The sequence below is a fragment of the Onychomys torridus genome, chromosome 2 (assembly GCF_903995425.1).
Source record: "Onychomys torridus chromosome 2, mOncTor1.1, whole genome shotgun sequence".
NCBI lineage: Eukaryota > Metazoa > Chordata > Mammalia > Rodentia > Cricetidae > Onychomys > Onychomys torridus.
The window spans coordinates 151768556-151786197 of NC_050444.1; the positions used below are offsets into that span (position 1 = coordinate 151768556).

A 17642-nucleotide genomic window follows, 5' to 3' on the forward strand; every position below is an offset into this window, starting at 1 on the left:
ATCATTGATTAGAATCCTGATAGTCTATATCATTTTTACAACTCTGAAAGGTTTCTTTTGTTTTGTTTTGTTGTTGTTGTTGTTGTTATTGTTGTTTTTGTTTTTATTTTTCAAGGCAGGGTTTCTCTGTGTAAGAGCTCTGGCTGTCCTGGAACTTGCTTTGTAGACCAGGCTGGCCTCAAACTCACAGAGATCCAACAGCCTCTGCCTCCCAAGTGTTGAGATTAAAGATATGCACCACCACCACTTGGCACAACTCTGAAAGTTTTATACCTTTTTAAATTTAATTTAATTTTAATTTTATTTTTGAAACAGGGTCTTTCTACATATCCCTACCTGTCCTGGAATTCACTATGTAAACCAGGCTGGCCTCAAACTCACAGAGATCTTCCTGCTTTGAGAATGCTAGACTAAGGCATGCAGCACAAGCTATAGCTTCATACTGTTTTTTGGTGTTTTTTTTTTGTTGTTGTTGTTTTTTGTTTTTTTGTTTTTTGTTTTGTTTTTTTTTTTTTCTTCTTCAGGACAGGGTTTCTCTATGGAGCTTTTGGAGCCTGTCCAGAAACTCACTCTGTAGACCAGGCTGGCCTCGAACTCACAGAGGTCCTCCTGCCTCTGCCTCCTGAGTGCTGGTATTAAAGGTGTGTGCTATCACCACCCGGCTTTCATACCATTTTCAAAATAGATTTTATAGCAGTTGAAAATGAGCCTTGGTGGTATGCTTCCTGGTGCTGCACTTGATTCTTTGTTACTGGAAATGAAGAGTGGAAGTCAACCTTAAATAACTCGATTCTTCCTTTTGATTTCTGTGTGTATTTTTTATTCTTTGAATCTGAAATTATCTGACAGTTGCTACAATCTGTACCTTATGCTCTGATTTATTTGAATATGGGAGAAAGTATACTTTTCTACTTGGCAGTTGATTTAACAGTGATGGCAGAAAGCCCTGGAGTTGTAGGTAACGTGGGCTGACACTGTCTGTTGTGTAAGGGTTAACTTTTGATGCTGTGTTGCAGAAGGGCTCAGCAGTGGATCCAGAACCACAAGTCAAACTGGAAGATATTCTCCCATTGGCCTTTACTCGACTTTGTGAACCTAAAGAAGCATCCTACAGTCTCATCAGGAAATACGTGTCTCAGTATTACCCTAAGCTTAGAGTGGACATCAGGTACTAACCATGCCCTGAACTCTAAAGCAGGGCATGCTGTTCTTGAGAAAGGACATAGATGAAATATTAAGAAGGGTTTCTTCTGGGGAAAATAGAAATAAAACTTCCTGTATGGTTTATTTTTTGTCTCCTAATTCCCATGTTTTCTTTTTTATGTCATGTGTAAGGGCGTTTGTTGCTGTTCTTCTTTGGTTTGTTTGTTTTTTAAACCCAAACTACATTCTCTCATCATCCTACTTGAGTCTAGGTGTCCCTCAATCAGTACCTGTGGAGGGTTTGGTTCCAGTAACCTCCTTGATGTCAGAGTCCTACAAATGTTCAAGCACATGCTTTACATAGTCCTGTCTGTGAGTGATACAGTATGCATCTTCATGTATAATTTCTGTTGTTTGTTTGTTTGTTTGTTTTGGTTTTTCGAGACAGGGTTTCTCTGTGTAGTTTTGGTGCCTGTCCTAGAACTCACTTGGTAGCCCAGGCTGGCCTCGAACTCACAGAGATCCTCCTGGCTCTGCCTCCTGAGTGCTGGGATTACAGGCGTGCGCCACCACTGCCCGACTGGAGCTCACTGTGTAGCCTAGACTGTGGTCAAACTCATAGTCTTTGTGCTTTTGCCTTAGTAATAGAATTATGCCTGGCTTTTGTGTGTTTACTTTGCAGTACTGAAAATTGAAGCTAGAGCCTGGTGTATGCTAGACAAGCCTCTACAACTGTATCCTGGCCTTTTTTATTTTGAGACATTGTTGCATTTATTTGCCTAGATATACTTGTGATTCTCCTGCCTCAGCCTACTAAGCATTATAGGCCTGCACCATTGGTCTTGCCCTCCTGTATACTTTAAATCTTCTTTAGAACACTTAAAATACCTAGTATAATTGTTATATAAATAGGTTTTATAATATATAAAATAATGGTAAGGGAAAAGTGTGTGTATTCAGTGTAGGTATAGCTTCCCTGCCTGAATGTGATCCAGTTGCTCTGGCAGAAAGTGTGATTACATAGTCATCTGTAACTTTTTCTTTTGTTGTTTATTTTGTTGTTGGTTTTTAAGACAGAGAGTGTCTTTGTGTAGTCTTGGCTGTCCTAGAACTAGCTCTGTAGACTAGGCTGGCCTTGAACTCAGCAGTTCTGCCTCTCTAGCACTGGGCGTGTGCCCCTACTGTCTGGCTATTATTGTGGTTTTGTTTTGTTTTGAGATAGAGTTTCATGTAGCCCAGGCTGGTCACAAACTTACTGTATAATAGAAGATGGCCTTGAGTTGCTAATCCCCTTGCTTCCTCCTCCAAAGTGACGGACTCAGTGTGTACTACCACACTCACATCTGTGCATGTGCATTTGGAATATATATGGGGGCCTGTGTTTGTGTGTCCAGATGCATCCACACACATTAGCGATCTGAGGTTGATGGTGAGTGTCTGTCTTGATTGTCCCACTGAACTCTCTGGCTAGTCTGGCTAACCAGCTTGAGCCAAGAGTTTGTTTCTGCCTCCTCTAAGCTGGGAATACTGATGGACCACCACATCCACTGGGCTTTTACATGGTGTCTGTTTATCTGAGCTTGAATGCTTATACTTATGTGGCAAGCATTTTACTAGTCTTAGTTTCTTTACTATTGCTATGACAACACACCATGACCTAGGCAACTTACAAAAGAAAGTGTTGAATTGGGCTTCTTACAAGTTCAGGTGATTAGAGTCCATGATCGCACAACAAAGGCACCAGTCCTTTGAAACCTCAAAGTCCACCCCTGTGACACACCTCCCTTAACAAGGCTACCCCCTCTAATCCTTTAGACAGTTCCAGCAACTGGAAACCAAGTGTTCAAACATAGGAGCCCATGGGAGCCAGTCCCATTCAAACCACCACACCCACAGAGCCGTCTTCCCAGTCCTTGTAAGTCTTTCCATGTTGGGCTAGAAGAGAGATGGCTCCGTGGTTAGGACCACTGACTATTATTCCAGAGAACCCAGGTTTGATTCCCTGTACCCATCTGGTAGCTCACAGCCGTCCAGTTCCAGGGGACTTGATGCCTCCTCAGATACCAGGCATTCATGTAGTGCAGATATACATATATGCAGGCAGAATACCCATAAACATAAAAATAAATACTAAAAAAACTTGGCCTTACAGTGGTACACCTTTAATCCCAGTACTCAGCAGGCAGAAGCAGGCAGATCTCTTAAGTTTGAGGCCAGCCTGTTCTACAGAGTGAGTTCCAGTAGCCAGGGGTTGCACAGGGAAACCCTGTCTTAAAAAAACAAAAACAAAAAACCAACTTTTATATCAGCTTCACATACTCATTTTCTATTTGCTGTAATTGTTGGGAGCAGATGAAAACTTGGGCTTTATTTAATAGTAAGTAAAGGCCTCAGAGATGCCTCAGTGAATAAAGGTGCCCGCTGTCAAGCCAGATGCCCTTAGTATGGTCCCCAGGACCCACATGGTAGAGAGAGAGGGAGAACTGCTTCTGGGTGATTGTCATCTGATTTACACACGTGTGCCCACAAAAATAAATGTAATAAAAACTTTTAAAAGGGAGAGGGCTTAATAAATATACAGAAATAGCTTATCTTTACCATTTAAACAAAAATTCTGAGTGTGTTATTTTGTGTGTGTGAGTGTTTATGTGTTTGAGACAGGGTCGTATGCAGACCAAGCTGGCCTTGAATTCACGGCATCTACCTGCCTTTGTCTCTTCCTCCTGAAAGCTGGGATTAAAGGCATGTACCACATCTGGCTTTCAGAAAGTTTAGAACAATCACTTAGGTTGTCATAATTGTAGACCAGCCTGGCCTCGAACTCACAGAGATCCACTTGCTTCTGACCCCCAAGTTCTGGGATTAAAGGTGTGCACCACCACTGCTCAGTTTCTATTACTTTTTTTTTTCTCGAGACAGGATTTCTCTTTGTAGTTTTGGTGTCTGTCTTGGATCTCACTGTGTAGACCAGGCTGGCCTCGAACTCACAGAGATCCTCCTGGCTCTGCCTCCCCGAGTGCTGGGATTAAAGGCATGTGCCACCACCTCCTGGCTTCATCACCTTTTTATTGAAGCTCTTTCCCCCTTTTTCTTCTGTAAGACCATATTGCTTTTCTCAACAGTCACAATGGAGTCCTGACAGCCTTTTTTTGTTTGTTTTTGTTTTTATTTTGAGGTAGGATCTCATATCTCTCAGGTTGTTCTATTTTATATCTGAATGTTTGCTTGCATGTATGACTATGCACCACCTGCTTTCAGTGTCTGTAGGAGCCAGAAGAGGGAGTTGGATCCCCTGGGATTGAAGTTATAGGTGGCTGTGAGCCAGCAAGTGTGGACTGGGAATTCAACCTGGTCCTCTGGAAAAGCAGCCAGTGCTCTTTCCATCTATGGCTAATATTTTTTTTTTCTTTTTAAAGAAAAAAATTTTTTTACTATGTATTTGTGTGTATTTGTGTGAGGTGCAAATGCCACAGAACAGTTTTGGAAGTCGATTCTTCTACAGTGTGAGTGCCAGCGGGTGAACTTAGGTCTTAATGCTTGACAAAGGCCTTTACTGGCTGAGCCATGTCATTGGCCACCTCAGGTCTTTAAAGTCGTTGCAATGGGCTGCTTTATTTGCTTTGTCATCATCATCATTGTGCTGGCTTACAATGTAAGTTTGCTTCCCACAGTCCTACAGTCTAGAAGTCTGCGATCATAGTGGAGTCAGCATAAATGATTGCTATCTGGTTATCATCCCATGTTAGGATGCTGGCAGGACCCCTTACTACCTTTTTTTTTTCTTTTGAGGGTGATTGGGTGTGCATGTGTGTGAGGGGGTTACAGGCTCACATGTATGTACCACGTACATGTGGAGGCCAGAGGTCAACCTCAGATGCTATTCCTCAGGACCTGTCAGGTACCTCCAAAGTGCCTTTTTTTTTTTTTTTTTAAGTATTCTTAATGTATCACACACATGAATTTGGTTGGTATGATTAAAATCAAAACCTTTGTGGGGCCTGGGCAACATAGCAGGTTAACTCCCATTAGGGGGAAAAAGAGATATCTTTGCTTTATTTCATTGTTCAGTGCATTCATCTCATGGTAGTAAATTACAGGGTTTTGGCACACTATGGCAATTAGAAACGTCTGTTCTGTGTGCTAAGGATTATATATGTATCAAAAATAGCTTCTTTTTTTTTTTTTTTCCAAGATAGGGTTTCTCTGTAGCTTTGGTGCCTGTCCTGGACTAGCTCTGTAGACCAGGCTGACCTTGAACTCAGAGATCCACTGGCCTCTGCCTCCTGAGTGCTGGGATTACAGGCATGCACCCGCCCGGCCTCAATAATAGCTTTAAAGGATATACACATAACAGGAATTACAAGTTTAGATCTGGAAATAGACCTGGATCTATTTCTGCAGTTTTCTTTCACTGACAAACATATCACTCTGTTTTGTTTCTCTCTGCAGGCCCCAGTTGTTGAAAAATGCTCTGCAGAGAGCAGTAGAGAGAGGCCAGTTAGAGCAGATAACCGGCAAAGGTGCTTCGGGGACATTCCAGGTTAGAAACCGAAGTCTTGATTGTTAAGAATGGTTTGCAAAGTTTGAGTTTCAGAACCTCTTTTATTCTCAAACTGTGTTGAAGACCCTCAAAGATTTTGTTTATATGTTAACATCTATCAGTATTTACTAAATTAGAAATTAAAACTAAGAACCAAACTTGGTGGCACATCCCTCTAATCCCAGGCTCAGGAGACGGAGGTAGGAAAATTTCAAATTCAAAACCAGCAAGAGCTACATAGTGAGGTCATGTCTCAAAACAGAAGGAATTAGAAAGATGACTCTAATGTGAGAAATCCATGGAGTCTGCTTAAGTAGTGTTAGGGAAATTTATTAGGGTAATTTGAAGCAATACACTCAGGAATTCAGAACCAAGCAGACAGCTGAAGTCGTCCTCTGATCTGACCAGGAGCGAATCCACCTGGCAGTTCTATCAGACCAGGAAGGTGGCAGCAGAGCCTTCTCCCTTTCCTTTTAAGAGGTCACATAAAAGGCAAGCAGCACCGCCTCCTTTGGGCCATATAGCCCAAAGTCACGGGCAGAGCAAATACCACATGAGTCAGCAACTACAATATCTCCTGTGGTAGAGTGAGAGAAGCAACTCTTGCAAGTTGTCCTCTGACCTCCACATGTGTCATGGCATGTGTGCATCCACACACATACCCATCAGTAATTAATAATAACATTTTGGAAAACTGGACATTTTACATTAGCTTTTTTTGTTTCGTTTTTTGTGACAGGGTCTCTCTGTGTAGCCCCGGCTGTCATAGAACTCACTGTGTAGCCCAGGCTGGCCTCAAAATGAGAGGTCCGCCTGCCTTGGCCTCCCGAGTGCTGGGATTAAAGGTATGCGCCACCACCTGGTTTCTCATTTTTACCTCTAGCTTCAGACAACCTATAAGGTCTGCTTCACATTTCATATGATGAAATTATTGTGTGGCTTTTTGTATTTGGCTTGTTACTTAGCATATTGTCTTTGAGTTTTTCCATGTGGTAGCTTATATCAGTACCATACTGGCCTCAAACTCAGAGATCCACCTGCCTCTGCCTCCGAGTGCTGGAATAAAGGTATATGCCACCATGTCCAGCTTCATTGTTAATAATCTTTATTTCTTAGTGTCAGCCTGGAATGAGGCCATGTAATTTTCTGTTGTATGGTCCCTTAAACAGTTGTCAGTATTTTTCATGGCACAGGGCATAAGGATGTCAGTCTCTTTGGGTTACAGTATCTAATGCTGTTTTAGGGTAGTTGGAGGGTTTGATGGAAGAAGAAAATAATCCAAAAGAGGGTTGGGACTCCTCAGTTAGGTTGAAACCTTGTGAGCGGGAGGAGAAAGCCCTGACCTGATAATTCATTGTAAAACATATCTGTGCTGATGCAGGAGCTCCGACCCACCTGGTGCAGAGGAGTCTTGTCTTGACCTGCTTTGGGAGAGTGTTGTCTTGATGCTTTTCTCTTCCTCCTTGGAAAACAGCTGAAGAAATCAGGGGAGAAACCCCTGCTTGGTGGAAGCCTGATGGAATATGCAATCTTGTCTGCCATTGCTGCCATGAATGAACCGAAGACCTGTTCCACCACTGCTCTGAAGAAGTACGTCCTGGAGAACCACCCAGGGACCAATTCTAACTATCAAAGTAAGAGTCAGAGCTGTGTGCATTATGTGGGACTAGAGGAATGTTCTCATAGAGAAGATCATGCTAATGCTGAAGCATTTATTACTGATTGAAAACTAAGGAGGGTTGGGGGAGGGCGCAGGAGAGATGACTCAGTGGTTAAGAGCACTGACTGCTTTTCCAGAGGTCCCAAGTTCAATTCCCAGCAGCCACCTGGTGGCAATCGGATCTGATGCCCTCTTCTGGCCTGCAGAGCACTCATACATAAAGTACAAATAAATAAAGATTCAAAATTCTATTAAGAGGGGAGGCATTACAGATTTATCATTTATAAAAAGAAACAAAGCTGGGTGGTGATGATGTACGTCTTCAATCCCAGCACACTGGAGGCAGAGGCAGGTGGATCTCTGTGAGTTCGAAGCCAGCTGGACTACAGAGTAAGTTACAGTGTCGACTCCAAAGCTACACAGAGAAACCTTGTCTCGAAAAACCAAAGGAAAAAAAAAGGAAAGAAAAAGGGAAGAAGAATTAGAAGTAATCAAGACTTGTCTTTCACTGATTTTTATGCTTTTAAAGAGATTTTGCTCTTTTATTTTTATTTACGCGTATGTGTATATCTTTGTGTGAATGTATACTACATGTGTCAGTATCTGCAGAGGTCAGAAGAGGGTGTTAGATCACCTATAGCTAGAGTTATAGGTGCTTGTAAGCAACCTGAACATGAGGGCTGGGATCAAACTCAGGTCCTGTGGAAGAGCAGAAAGCACTTCTCACTATTGAGCCATCTCTCCACCCCTTACGGTTTCATTTCGAGATAACGTCTCGTTGTTTCACCTGGGCTGGCATGGAACTCAGAATCCTTGGATGCTAGGTTTGCTGGTATTACTGAGGCTTTTGGTTAATTTGCAGTTACTCCAGATTGTTATTGACTTACTCCCTATAAGGAGATGTAGTTTATCTCAGAACATTATGTTTACCAGAAGTAGTGCTTTGAGATCATAGACTAGTCTGTAATTCAATACTTAGCAGCATTTTCAAATGTTCTGGGAGAGAGTGGCAAGGTTGGCCCCTTATCAAGAGCTGCTAGGAAAGCATGTAAGGATTTAGTGTCTAGAATATGGAAATTGTGTAACTAACAGAAATGTCAAGAACTAGTATATTTTATTTAAGTAAATTTTTTAAAAGATTGATTATTTTTATGTGCATTGGTGCACATAGCCCAGAATTTGGGAAGCAGAGGCAGGCAGATCTCAGTTAAAGGCCAGGTTACAGAGGGAGAACTGCAGAGGAAGTGCCAGGACATCAGGGTTATGCAGAGAAAGGTTGGGGGCGTTATAGCCCAGACTGGCTTTGAACTCAAAATCCTTTGCCCTAGCCTCAAGTAGCTGGGCTTATAGATACCACCATCATAAGCCAGGAAGCTTATTTAGTAACCTTTTCAGTTTCACTGATACTAAGGCTTTGTCTTTTATTAATTTAATTATCTTATATTTTTTAATGTCTTTGCATGAGAATGAGAATTATAAGTCCTCGGGAGCTATTCCATTGTCTTGTCACTTTATTTTTGAGGAATTTGTCCTTTTTTGTATGTGTGTTATGTCTTTGTATATACAGTTAGAATGTGAACTCATGTGAATGTGGCCGCACATGCCATTGAGCTCCATGAATCTGCCTATCCTAGTTCTAGGGTTGCAGATGCACACTGCCATGTCTACATTTTACATGTGTGCTCAGAACCTGAACTTGGGCACTTTACCAATGGAGCCGTCTCCCCAGCCCTTGCTCACTTTTAAATATAGTTCTGAGGTGACATTGGTGTATAATAGAGGTTACACATTAGATGCTTGGATGAGTAGAATTGGAAATTTTAATTCAGAATTGTTATTAACCAGTTATGTACTACCCAAGGACAAGATTCTTTTTTTTTTTTTTTTTTTTAATTATTATGTATACAGGGTTCTGTCTGCGTGTATGCCTGCACCAGCAGAAGAGGGCACCAGACCTCATTATAGATGGTTGTGAGCCACCATGTGGTTGCTGGGAATTGAACTCAGGACCTCTGAAAGAGCAGCCACTGCTCCTAACCTCTGAGCCATCTTTCCAGCCCCAAGATTCTTGACCTCTAGAATCAAGACACTGATTTCACTCTAAACACTTAGTATCCTTTGTGAAAAAAAAATTTTGACTCAATGGATTCTAATGCCTCTTTGTATTTTTTCACTATGTCTTGTCAAATTTATGGGTACAAAATAATTATTTTCATTTTGTTTGTTTGTTTTGTTTTGTTTGTTTGTTTTCAAGATAGGATTTCTCTGTGTAGCTTTGCACCTTTCCTGGAACTCTGTAGCCCAGGTTGGTCTCAAACTCACAGAGATCCACCTGCCTCCCAAGTGCAGGGATTAAAGGTGTGCACCACCACCGCCCAGCAATATTTTCTGAACTAACTCATACATTTAGGCAGAAAGGACTTACATATACTAGTATCAGTGTTGACTTGGTTTGCATTTAATTGTGGTTGATTGACCAAATCTGAATATCTAAACTTTTTCTTTATTCTTGAATTTGTTGTAAAGTGCATTTGCTGAAGAAAACGCTCCAGAAATGTGAGAAGAATGGGTGGATGGAGCAGATCTCCGGGAAGGGGTTCAGCGGCACCTTCCAGCTGTGCTTCCCCTATCACCCCAGGTGAGTTCCCAAAGGGAAGCGCTGGCCACTGTGTGCTTGGATCTGCTTCTGGGTCACAGCCTTGGGTCCATATTTTTGCCTCATTACTATTACCCTGAACTGGAAATACCCAAAAATAATGACTACAAAAGGTTCACACTAGCACAGGCGTCTCTGCTGTCCTAGAATAGCTGCTGGTTAGCCAGCTCTTGGAGAGTTGACTGCTCATTCTTCATCTTCTGAAATGGTAGCAACAGTCAGATTACCAGAGAATGAAATACTGTAATTGTCCAGAATCAGATGGGGAGAACCTGTTTCCACGAATCATAACTCAGTCTTCTTCAAACTTTTATTGGAAAAACCTGTCTCCTGTTGATGATTTAATTGTATTTAATTGTCGAAACAGAAACATACATGAAGCTCTTAACAGCCGTGTATCTATTTGTGTGTTGGTACAGAAATCCTCTTCCCTTTCATTTCTAGAAAGACCATAGCCTGTGCTGTGAGGCTCTCACTTCAGCAGCTCTGCAGTGACACTTAATACATAATTCTTAAAAACATAGACACTATACTTGAATTTTCAGACATTCAATAGTAAATTGAATAGTTAGGTCATATATATGTTTTAATGGACATACTAATAAGAAAAGTTAAAGAAGAGTTTAGAGGACAAGATTCTTGCCCAAATTCTCTAAAACTTTGAAGAGTTTTATTAGCCTTTGAGTTATTTGCTGGTACTGTAAGGCAAACATGGTCACTGTTCTGCAGACCATTACCTGCTGTGTGTTTGGTTGCAGATCCACATGGCAGTAGGTTAGTGACTGCTTACTGAATGAAGAAAAGTCCTTTTTATGACATGATGGGAGGAAGGAGATGAACTATGATGTGGAGCTTTCCTAAATTTATGCTGACTTTGTACATGTGTTCAAAATAGTTTACATTCTAACCACATATTTGTAACCTAATGACATGTTTGAGGGAGTGTGACTAGAAGTGGGTATGTCTGGTGACAGGCTTTAGGTTCACATTATTTTCCTTATCCTACATGAGACTTTGTTTTACTTTTTCCCTCCTTAGCCCAGGAGTTCTATTTCCAAAGAAAGAGCCAGATGGTGCTAAAGATGAAGATGAGGATGAGGATGAGGATGAAGATGAAGATGAGGATGAATCATCAGCAGACTCTGAGGATGAAGAACCACCACCCAAAAGAAGGTATGAAATGAGGAACCTGTTGAGACAGAATAATCAATTATCTCAGCTAAAAATGAAGTTGGACCTGTAATTCTAGCTATTAGGGAGGCTGAGGTAGGAGAATTGAAAATTCATGGCCAGTGTGGGCAATTACTGAAACTCTACCTCAAAAGGTAAAATAAGGCCCAGGGAAGACATAGCTCCGTGGTAGAGTGCTTATCTAGTGTGTGTCTAGTGTCACGTAAATGCAGTGGTACTACTAGGAGGGCTAGGCATAGGAATGTGGTGTTTTAACACTAAGATCCTTCTCAGATTCTTTTGTTGTTGTTGAAAGATTTATTTATTTAGTGTGTATACAGTGTTCTGTCTGCATGTGTCCTAGCAGACCAGAGGAGGGCACCAGATCTCATTACATTGGTTGTGAGCCACCATGTGGGTGCTGGGAATTGAACTCAGGACCTCTGGAAGAGCAGTCGGTGCTCTTAACCTCTGAGCCATCTCTCCAGCCCCCTTCTCAGAACATTTAAATGATCTTCTCCCTTGAAAATTCAGGCAGTGTGAATAAGTAATGTCTTCTTTGGTCAAACATAATAAATATGTCTATAGTTTGTTCAAAGAAAAATAATATCATATTATCCTAAGGAATCAGCTGTAGAGTTCCGTGATTCAGTTAAATTCATGTAATGCCTGTATTGAGAAATCAAGTCAAAATTTCTGGGGATCTTGCTCCTTAGACCAGGCTGGCCTCGAACTCACAGAGATCTGCCTGGCACTGACTCTCGAGTGCTGGAATTAAAGGTATGCACCACTGCTGCCCAGTTCAAATTTCTGTTTTTAACATAGTGATTTATTTTTTCTTTGAGACAGGGTTTCTCTGTGTAGCTTTGCGCCTTTCCTGGAACTCAATATGTAGCCCAGGCTGGCCTCGAACTCACAGAGATTACCTGCCTCTGCCTCCGCCTCCTGAGTGCTGGGATTAAAGGCGTGCGCCACCACCGCCCGGCAACATAGTGATTTCTATATAAGCTACTTCTCTTTAAACAAAAGGAACTTGTCCTGGCAAAGTGACTCTCTCCTGCAGTAAGTGAATACCTTTATTCTTCTGTTCTCACAGCTTACAGAAGAAAACCCCAGCCAAGTCCCAAGGAAAGACTGCATCTATGAAGCAGAGAGCGTCCAAGCCTGCGCGTAAAGTCCCTGCTGCCCAGAGAGGGAAAGTGAGGCCACTGCCCAAGAAAGCCCCCCCCAAGGCCAAGACCCCTGCTAAGAAAGCCAGACCTTCACCCTCAATCATCAAGAAGCCTAGTGGGAGCTCCTCCAAAAAGCCCACAGCCAATGCAAGAAAGGAAGCGAAACTGCCCAGCAAGGGCAGATCGACCATGAAAAAGGCTTTGAAGGCAAAAAAATAAATTTTATAGGAAAAAAAGGGTATCATGATAGAATTCAAAATCTTATTTTATAAGGTCAGTGTGCATTTGTTTTAGTTATGATGCTTTTAATTTTATTTTTTTTTCTTCCCATATGAGCATTGTGGGAGGAATACAAACAAACCAATGTAGACATTTGTTAGCTTAGGTGCTGTTCTCAGTGCCTGCCTCTTCATCCTTTAATTTCCGCAGTAATCTTGGACTTTGCTGAACTATGTAACCCGCCCTATTCCTTTTGCCCCTCCTAACCCCAGCCTTCATGCTTTCTCTTTTTTTTATGGTCCGATTTGGGGTTTTCCCTTCAAGTTAATCTAAACAATTGCAAAGACTTATATTTGTAGTGAGCACCAACAGGTCAGGTGCTGGAAGTCAAGAGGAGGCAGGTGCACTTCAGAGAGGCATTGCCCCTGCCTGGAGACTTGTTAGAGCTGTGGTGATTAACCCTGGCTGTAAAATCACTCCACTCACTATTCTCTCCAGCTTCAGCCGGAGACATTTTAGCTTTGGAAAGAAGCTCTAGTCTCTGTGACCCATAGATTCTGAAGACCTCCGCTCCTTTTGTAGCTCTGACCAATTGCCAAGCACGCTTTGCTGCCCAGAGCATTGCTCCCTTAACAGCAAGCACAGGCTGTCTGCACCACTTGGTTTGGACTGAAGGGGAAGTACAGGAATATGAGGAATCTGATTTCTGGTGTTGCTTATATTACCAAAAATGACAGAATATTCTCGATCAAATGTCTAGCTATATTTTTAATATTTGGGTCATAAGTTGTCAACCCCTGTTTGAGAGTTCCCATTACTAATGTAGAAATGTTAAGTGGTAAAACATGTAATTTGCTAAAATAACCAGATTTCAGATTGACCTGTGTGTGCCCCCTCCCCCATAGCACTTTGCTGTCAGGCAGACGGTCCCCTTTTTGAGCTGTTTTAACAGGAGAGGGAAGGGGAAGCAAGTGAAGCTGTACTACCTAGCCCTCTTCTTGTTTGTATTTGTTTAGGATATTGTGAAGTTGTGTGAGATAGCTTTCTACTTGAGAAATACAGTTTCTGCTCATCATTTATTCCTTCCCTGTGGCACTTGACATTTTAATTGTCTTAAACTTTTTGATGGACATCCTCTGGCCCCTTACACACTGCCAGAGGAGGAAGTGTGTGTTTGAGATTCATTCCACTTGCAGTGTCTCCTGGGATCCCCGCACTTACATATATGGCTGGGAAGTGGACTTGAGAAAATGGGCTTGAATTGGATCATAACATGTGAGATCCCATCATGAGTCATTGGGATTTGTGTTGCATGTAAGGCAATCTTTCCTGTTGTAAATCTTCCTTTTTTATGTACATATATTTTGAGAAATATGAATAAACATGAAGTTTTAAAAGCTGCTGAACTACAACTTATGTTGAAAAGTGTTGTACTCTCAAGAGTAGCTTGATTACCTGCCCTGAATCTCTACTCGTGCGAGGGATAACATTGCTTACTTCCTTTTTTTTTTTTTAAATTATTTATTGTGCATTGTTGTTTTGCTTATGTAAGGTTGTTGGGTCCCCTGGAAATGTAGTTACAGATAATTGTGAACTGCCATGTGGGTGCTGGGAATTGAACCTGGGTCCTCTGGAAGAATAGTTAGTGCTCTTAACCGCTGATCTCTCCAGATCCTCTTGCTTCCTTTTTAAAGACAAGCTCCTGCCTATTTTCATGGTCAGTGATGTTTCCTTTCTAGATATTTTGAATGCTGGTTATTTAATGAATCAAAGGTTTTTTTTGTTTTGTTTGTTTGTTTTTTGAGACCGAATTTGTCTGTATAGCCCTGGCTGTCCTGGAATTCACTTTATAGACCAGGCTGGCCTCAAACTCAAAGAGATCCACCTGCCTCTGCCTCCCAAGTGCTAGGATTAAAGATATTTGCCACCATGCCTGGATCAAATGAAAGTTTCTTAAAGAATCATCTTATATGAAAGACTTTTCTTGATATCATGAGTTTAATTAATATTCAATTGTATTTAATATTCAGTATTCAGGAAAATCCTTAGACTAGGAAAAAAAAAATTACAACACAGCCAAAGACAGTAGCCTATACTAGAGACCTCGTTCTGAAAAGCATTTGAATTTCTCCTGTGCTGTTTGCCAGGTAATGTTTACTCATAGTGTGTTGTTAGCTGCCCATGTCAACAATTTTCTGCTGTTTTGGAGTCAAAAGTTGGAGTTTTGGTTTATCTGTTTTATGATACTGCTTCTGAAAAGGTTTGCTTAGTGATCAGCTAGTATCTGCGCGTACACCAGGCACTTAACATGCAGTTTGGGACGTTGAGGTCATGTAAGGTCCCTTAGCTCTGAATTCTGTGCACAGGCGTTTGGGTTGGGATAGTCTGCTGTAACATCCTAGGAAGGGAAGAGACTGGATTATTCACTGGAAAGCCCCAACTGTCAACCACAGTTTCTGTACACTGACATTGGAGAAAACGTCTTGATTCTTAAATCTGCACTCAGCAGAACACATTTATATTTTTCCCTTCTGTGTTAAATGGGAAGAGCAAATACAAGAAGTAGGTCTCTGGCCTAACGAGCTGATTTACAGTGTTTTGGAGACTCTGAGGCTACCTGCTACAAATTCTTTGGTAAATGAGTCTCTGAAGGTGCTTGGAAGCAAGATGGTTGGCTTAAGCTACATTCTCAGATATCTTTCCATAGTGATGTGACAAGGCATTTAGCATGGGTTAGACCTGTTCCACATGAGCATAATTACAGGAGATCTAATCCTGTGTACATTTCAGAATAGACAGGCGTGGTGGCCCAGGCCTGTCACCACAGCAATGGGAGCAGTTTCAATCATGTCTGTTGGAAATAGTTTGTGAGAAATTTATGTGAAAACAAGATCTAAAAAATGCAACACTTGGCTTGGGTATAAACTTGGTTTGCTACATAATAATCTATAAGAGGAAAGCCTTTAGTTTGTGTTAGATACTTTTCAATTGCTGTCACAAAACGCCATGACCAAAGCAACCTATAAAAAAGTGTTTAATTTGAGGCCCATGGTTTCAGAGGGTTAGAGTCCATGACCACCAATGGCAGAGACATAGCAACAGACATGATGCTGGAGCATAGCTGAGAGCTCACTCTTAATACATTAATTAGCACAAAGCGGAGAGCAAACGGAGTAGCATGGGCTTTTGAAACCTCAAAGCCACTTACTGTGACACACCTGGTCCTTCCCAAACAGTTCTACCAACTAGTGACCAGGTGTTGAAACATCTGGACCTCTGGGCACATTCTCATTCAAACCAACCCCACACTAGCGCTCCAGTGCGGCAGGGTGCAAGGCACAACTTCTCCCACTGGACCGCTACCTATTAAAGGTTCTGCCACATCCTAAAGACCTGGTGACCAAACCTTTGGATGTACCTAAACCACTTAATATGAATTCAATAATAAAAGTAGCCATGTCTATATGCCAGGCTTTGTATTGTGTTGTCACATGCCTAGCAGTTCTGTGACCATGGTTTATTGTCTCCAGTTTATGGGAGGAAAAGATTCTATAGTATGTCACAGGTAGGTGGCAAGGTGGTGTTAGCACCTGTGCACTTAAAAAAAAAACAAAAACCAGTGTGTGTTCATGTGCTATGGCACCCAAGTGGAAATAAGGAAATAACTTGGAGTTGGTTTTCCTTCCACCATATCAGACCAAGGGATTTAACTCAAGTCATCAGGCTTGGTGACAAGTGCCTTTACCCTCTGAGAGGTCTTGCTGTCCTCAACCCTGTGTATTTTGAATACAGAACTATTTTGATTGCTTCCCCATAGGCTTTTTTTTTTTTAAGCTTTTGAATTATCCCAAGTGTCTCTCAGACCAGTGACTCTATCTCTACCCTTGCAAAGAACTGTAGGCAGAAGTTTGTTCCACAAGCTGTTCCCAAGTAACCACACAGAGGTTTAATTTAATTATAAATGCTTGGTCAGTAGCTCAGGCTTGTTACTAGCTAACTCTTACATTTTCAGTTAACCCATATTTTTATCTATGCTTTGCCATGTGGCTTGGTAACCTTTCTCAGTACTGCACGTCCATCTTGCTTCTTTCTGCTGCTGCTCGCTTGTCCACACTCTGCCCTCCTTCTTCCCAGCATCCTCCTAGTCCGGCTCTCCTGCCCAATCTTTTCCTGCCCAAGTATAGGCCAATCAGTTCTTTATTGACCAATGAGAGTAATACACATTCACAGTGTACAGAAGGATTATTCCACAGCAAAGAACTGTTTATGAACACTAGAAAATGAAGTAATCAGAAGGCAGGTTTGCAAATAAGTCAGGGTGGCTGGCAGGCATTTTGTTTTGTTTGGTTTCTTTGAGACAAGAGTCTTGATATATATCCCTGGGTGGCTAGCACTCCCTACAAAGCAGACTGGCTTTGAGCTTGCAGTGATTCTCCTGCCTCTGCCTCCAAGTGCTGGTCTAGAGGCAATAACCTCTATATCCATCTTCAGTTTAGCTTTTGACTGCTGCCAAAACATTAGGCTGTTTATTTCCTGGGAAATATTATCTATGTGACTTGAAGATTTTGAAAAGATTTTTTTGGTTATTGGGGGATAGGGCATATAGTCTCTCAGAGGCTATGTAGGTGACCCCAAGGCTTTTATAGGAGTCTGTTCAGATACTCGGCCACTCTCAGGTACTAGCCCTGGAAAACTTTTTGTTTGGTACTCTCATAGTTTACTCCAGAACTAGTATCACCCAGTACACAGGATGAGCTTTCCCAGGAGCCATGGCAATAGTCAGAACCCCATGTTAGGTTGGCAGCTTCTTACACTTTGTAAGTTTTAAAAAATGAGCTAGTTTTCCATGATGCCCACCAAGAGAAGTTCCAGAACCTAGATGTATTCACTGAACAGCCATGAGCTGGATAGCAGTCCCCCACTACCCATCACCCATTTCCTGCCATCCTCCCCTTGTTCGTCTCCCTCTGGAGTTGGGCGGCAGCCTCACTCCATTTCACCATTCTGGAACCTTGGATCTAATAAAACTCTTCTGTCAATCCTCTCTTAACTGTTTGTATAAGTCAGTCTTGCTGATAACAT

General features: G+C 41.8%; 1 protein-coding gene across 5 annotated transcripts in view; it reads left to right on the top strand.

The window, feature by feature from the left end:
* Hp1bp3 (heterochromatin protein 1 binding protein 3) overlaps nucleotides 1-13972 on the top strand; it is a 28548-nt gene extending 14576 nt beyond the window's left edge. For all 5 annotated transcript variants that reach the window (XM_036177771.1, XM_036177769.1, XM_036177772.1 and 2 more), the window contains 6 exons: nucleotides 1017-1168; nucleotides 5593-5683; nucleotides 7158-7317; nucleotides 9870-9981; nucleotides 11038-11172; nucleotides 12266-13972. In XM_036177771.1, coding sequence (XP_036033664.1) covers nucleotides 1017-1168; nucleotides 5593-5683; nucleotides 7158-7317; nucleotides 9870-9981; nucleotides 11038-11172; nucleotides 12266-12560 — 945 coding nt within the window. In that variant the 3' untranslated portion in view covers nucleotides 12561-13972. The remainder of the gene's footprint in view (nucleotides 1-1016; nucleotides 1169-5592; nucleotides 5684-7157; nucleotides 7318-9869; nucleotides 9982-11037; nucleotides 11173-12265) is intronic.
* Nucleotides 13973-17642: the final 3670 nt, after the last annotated feature.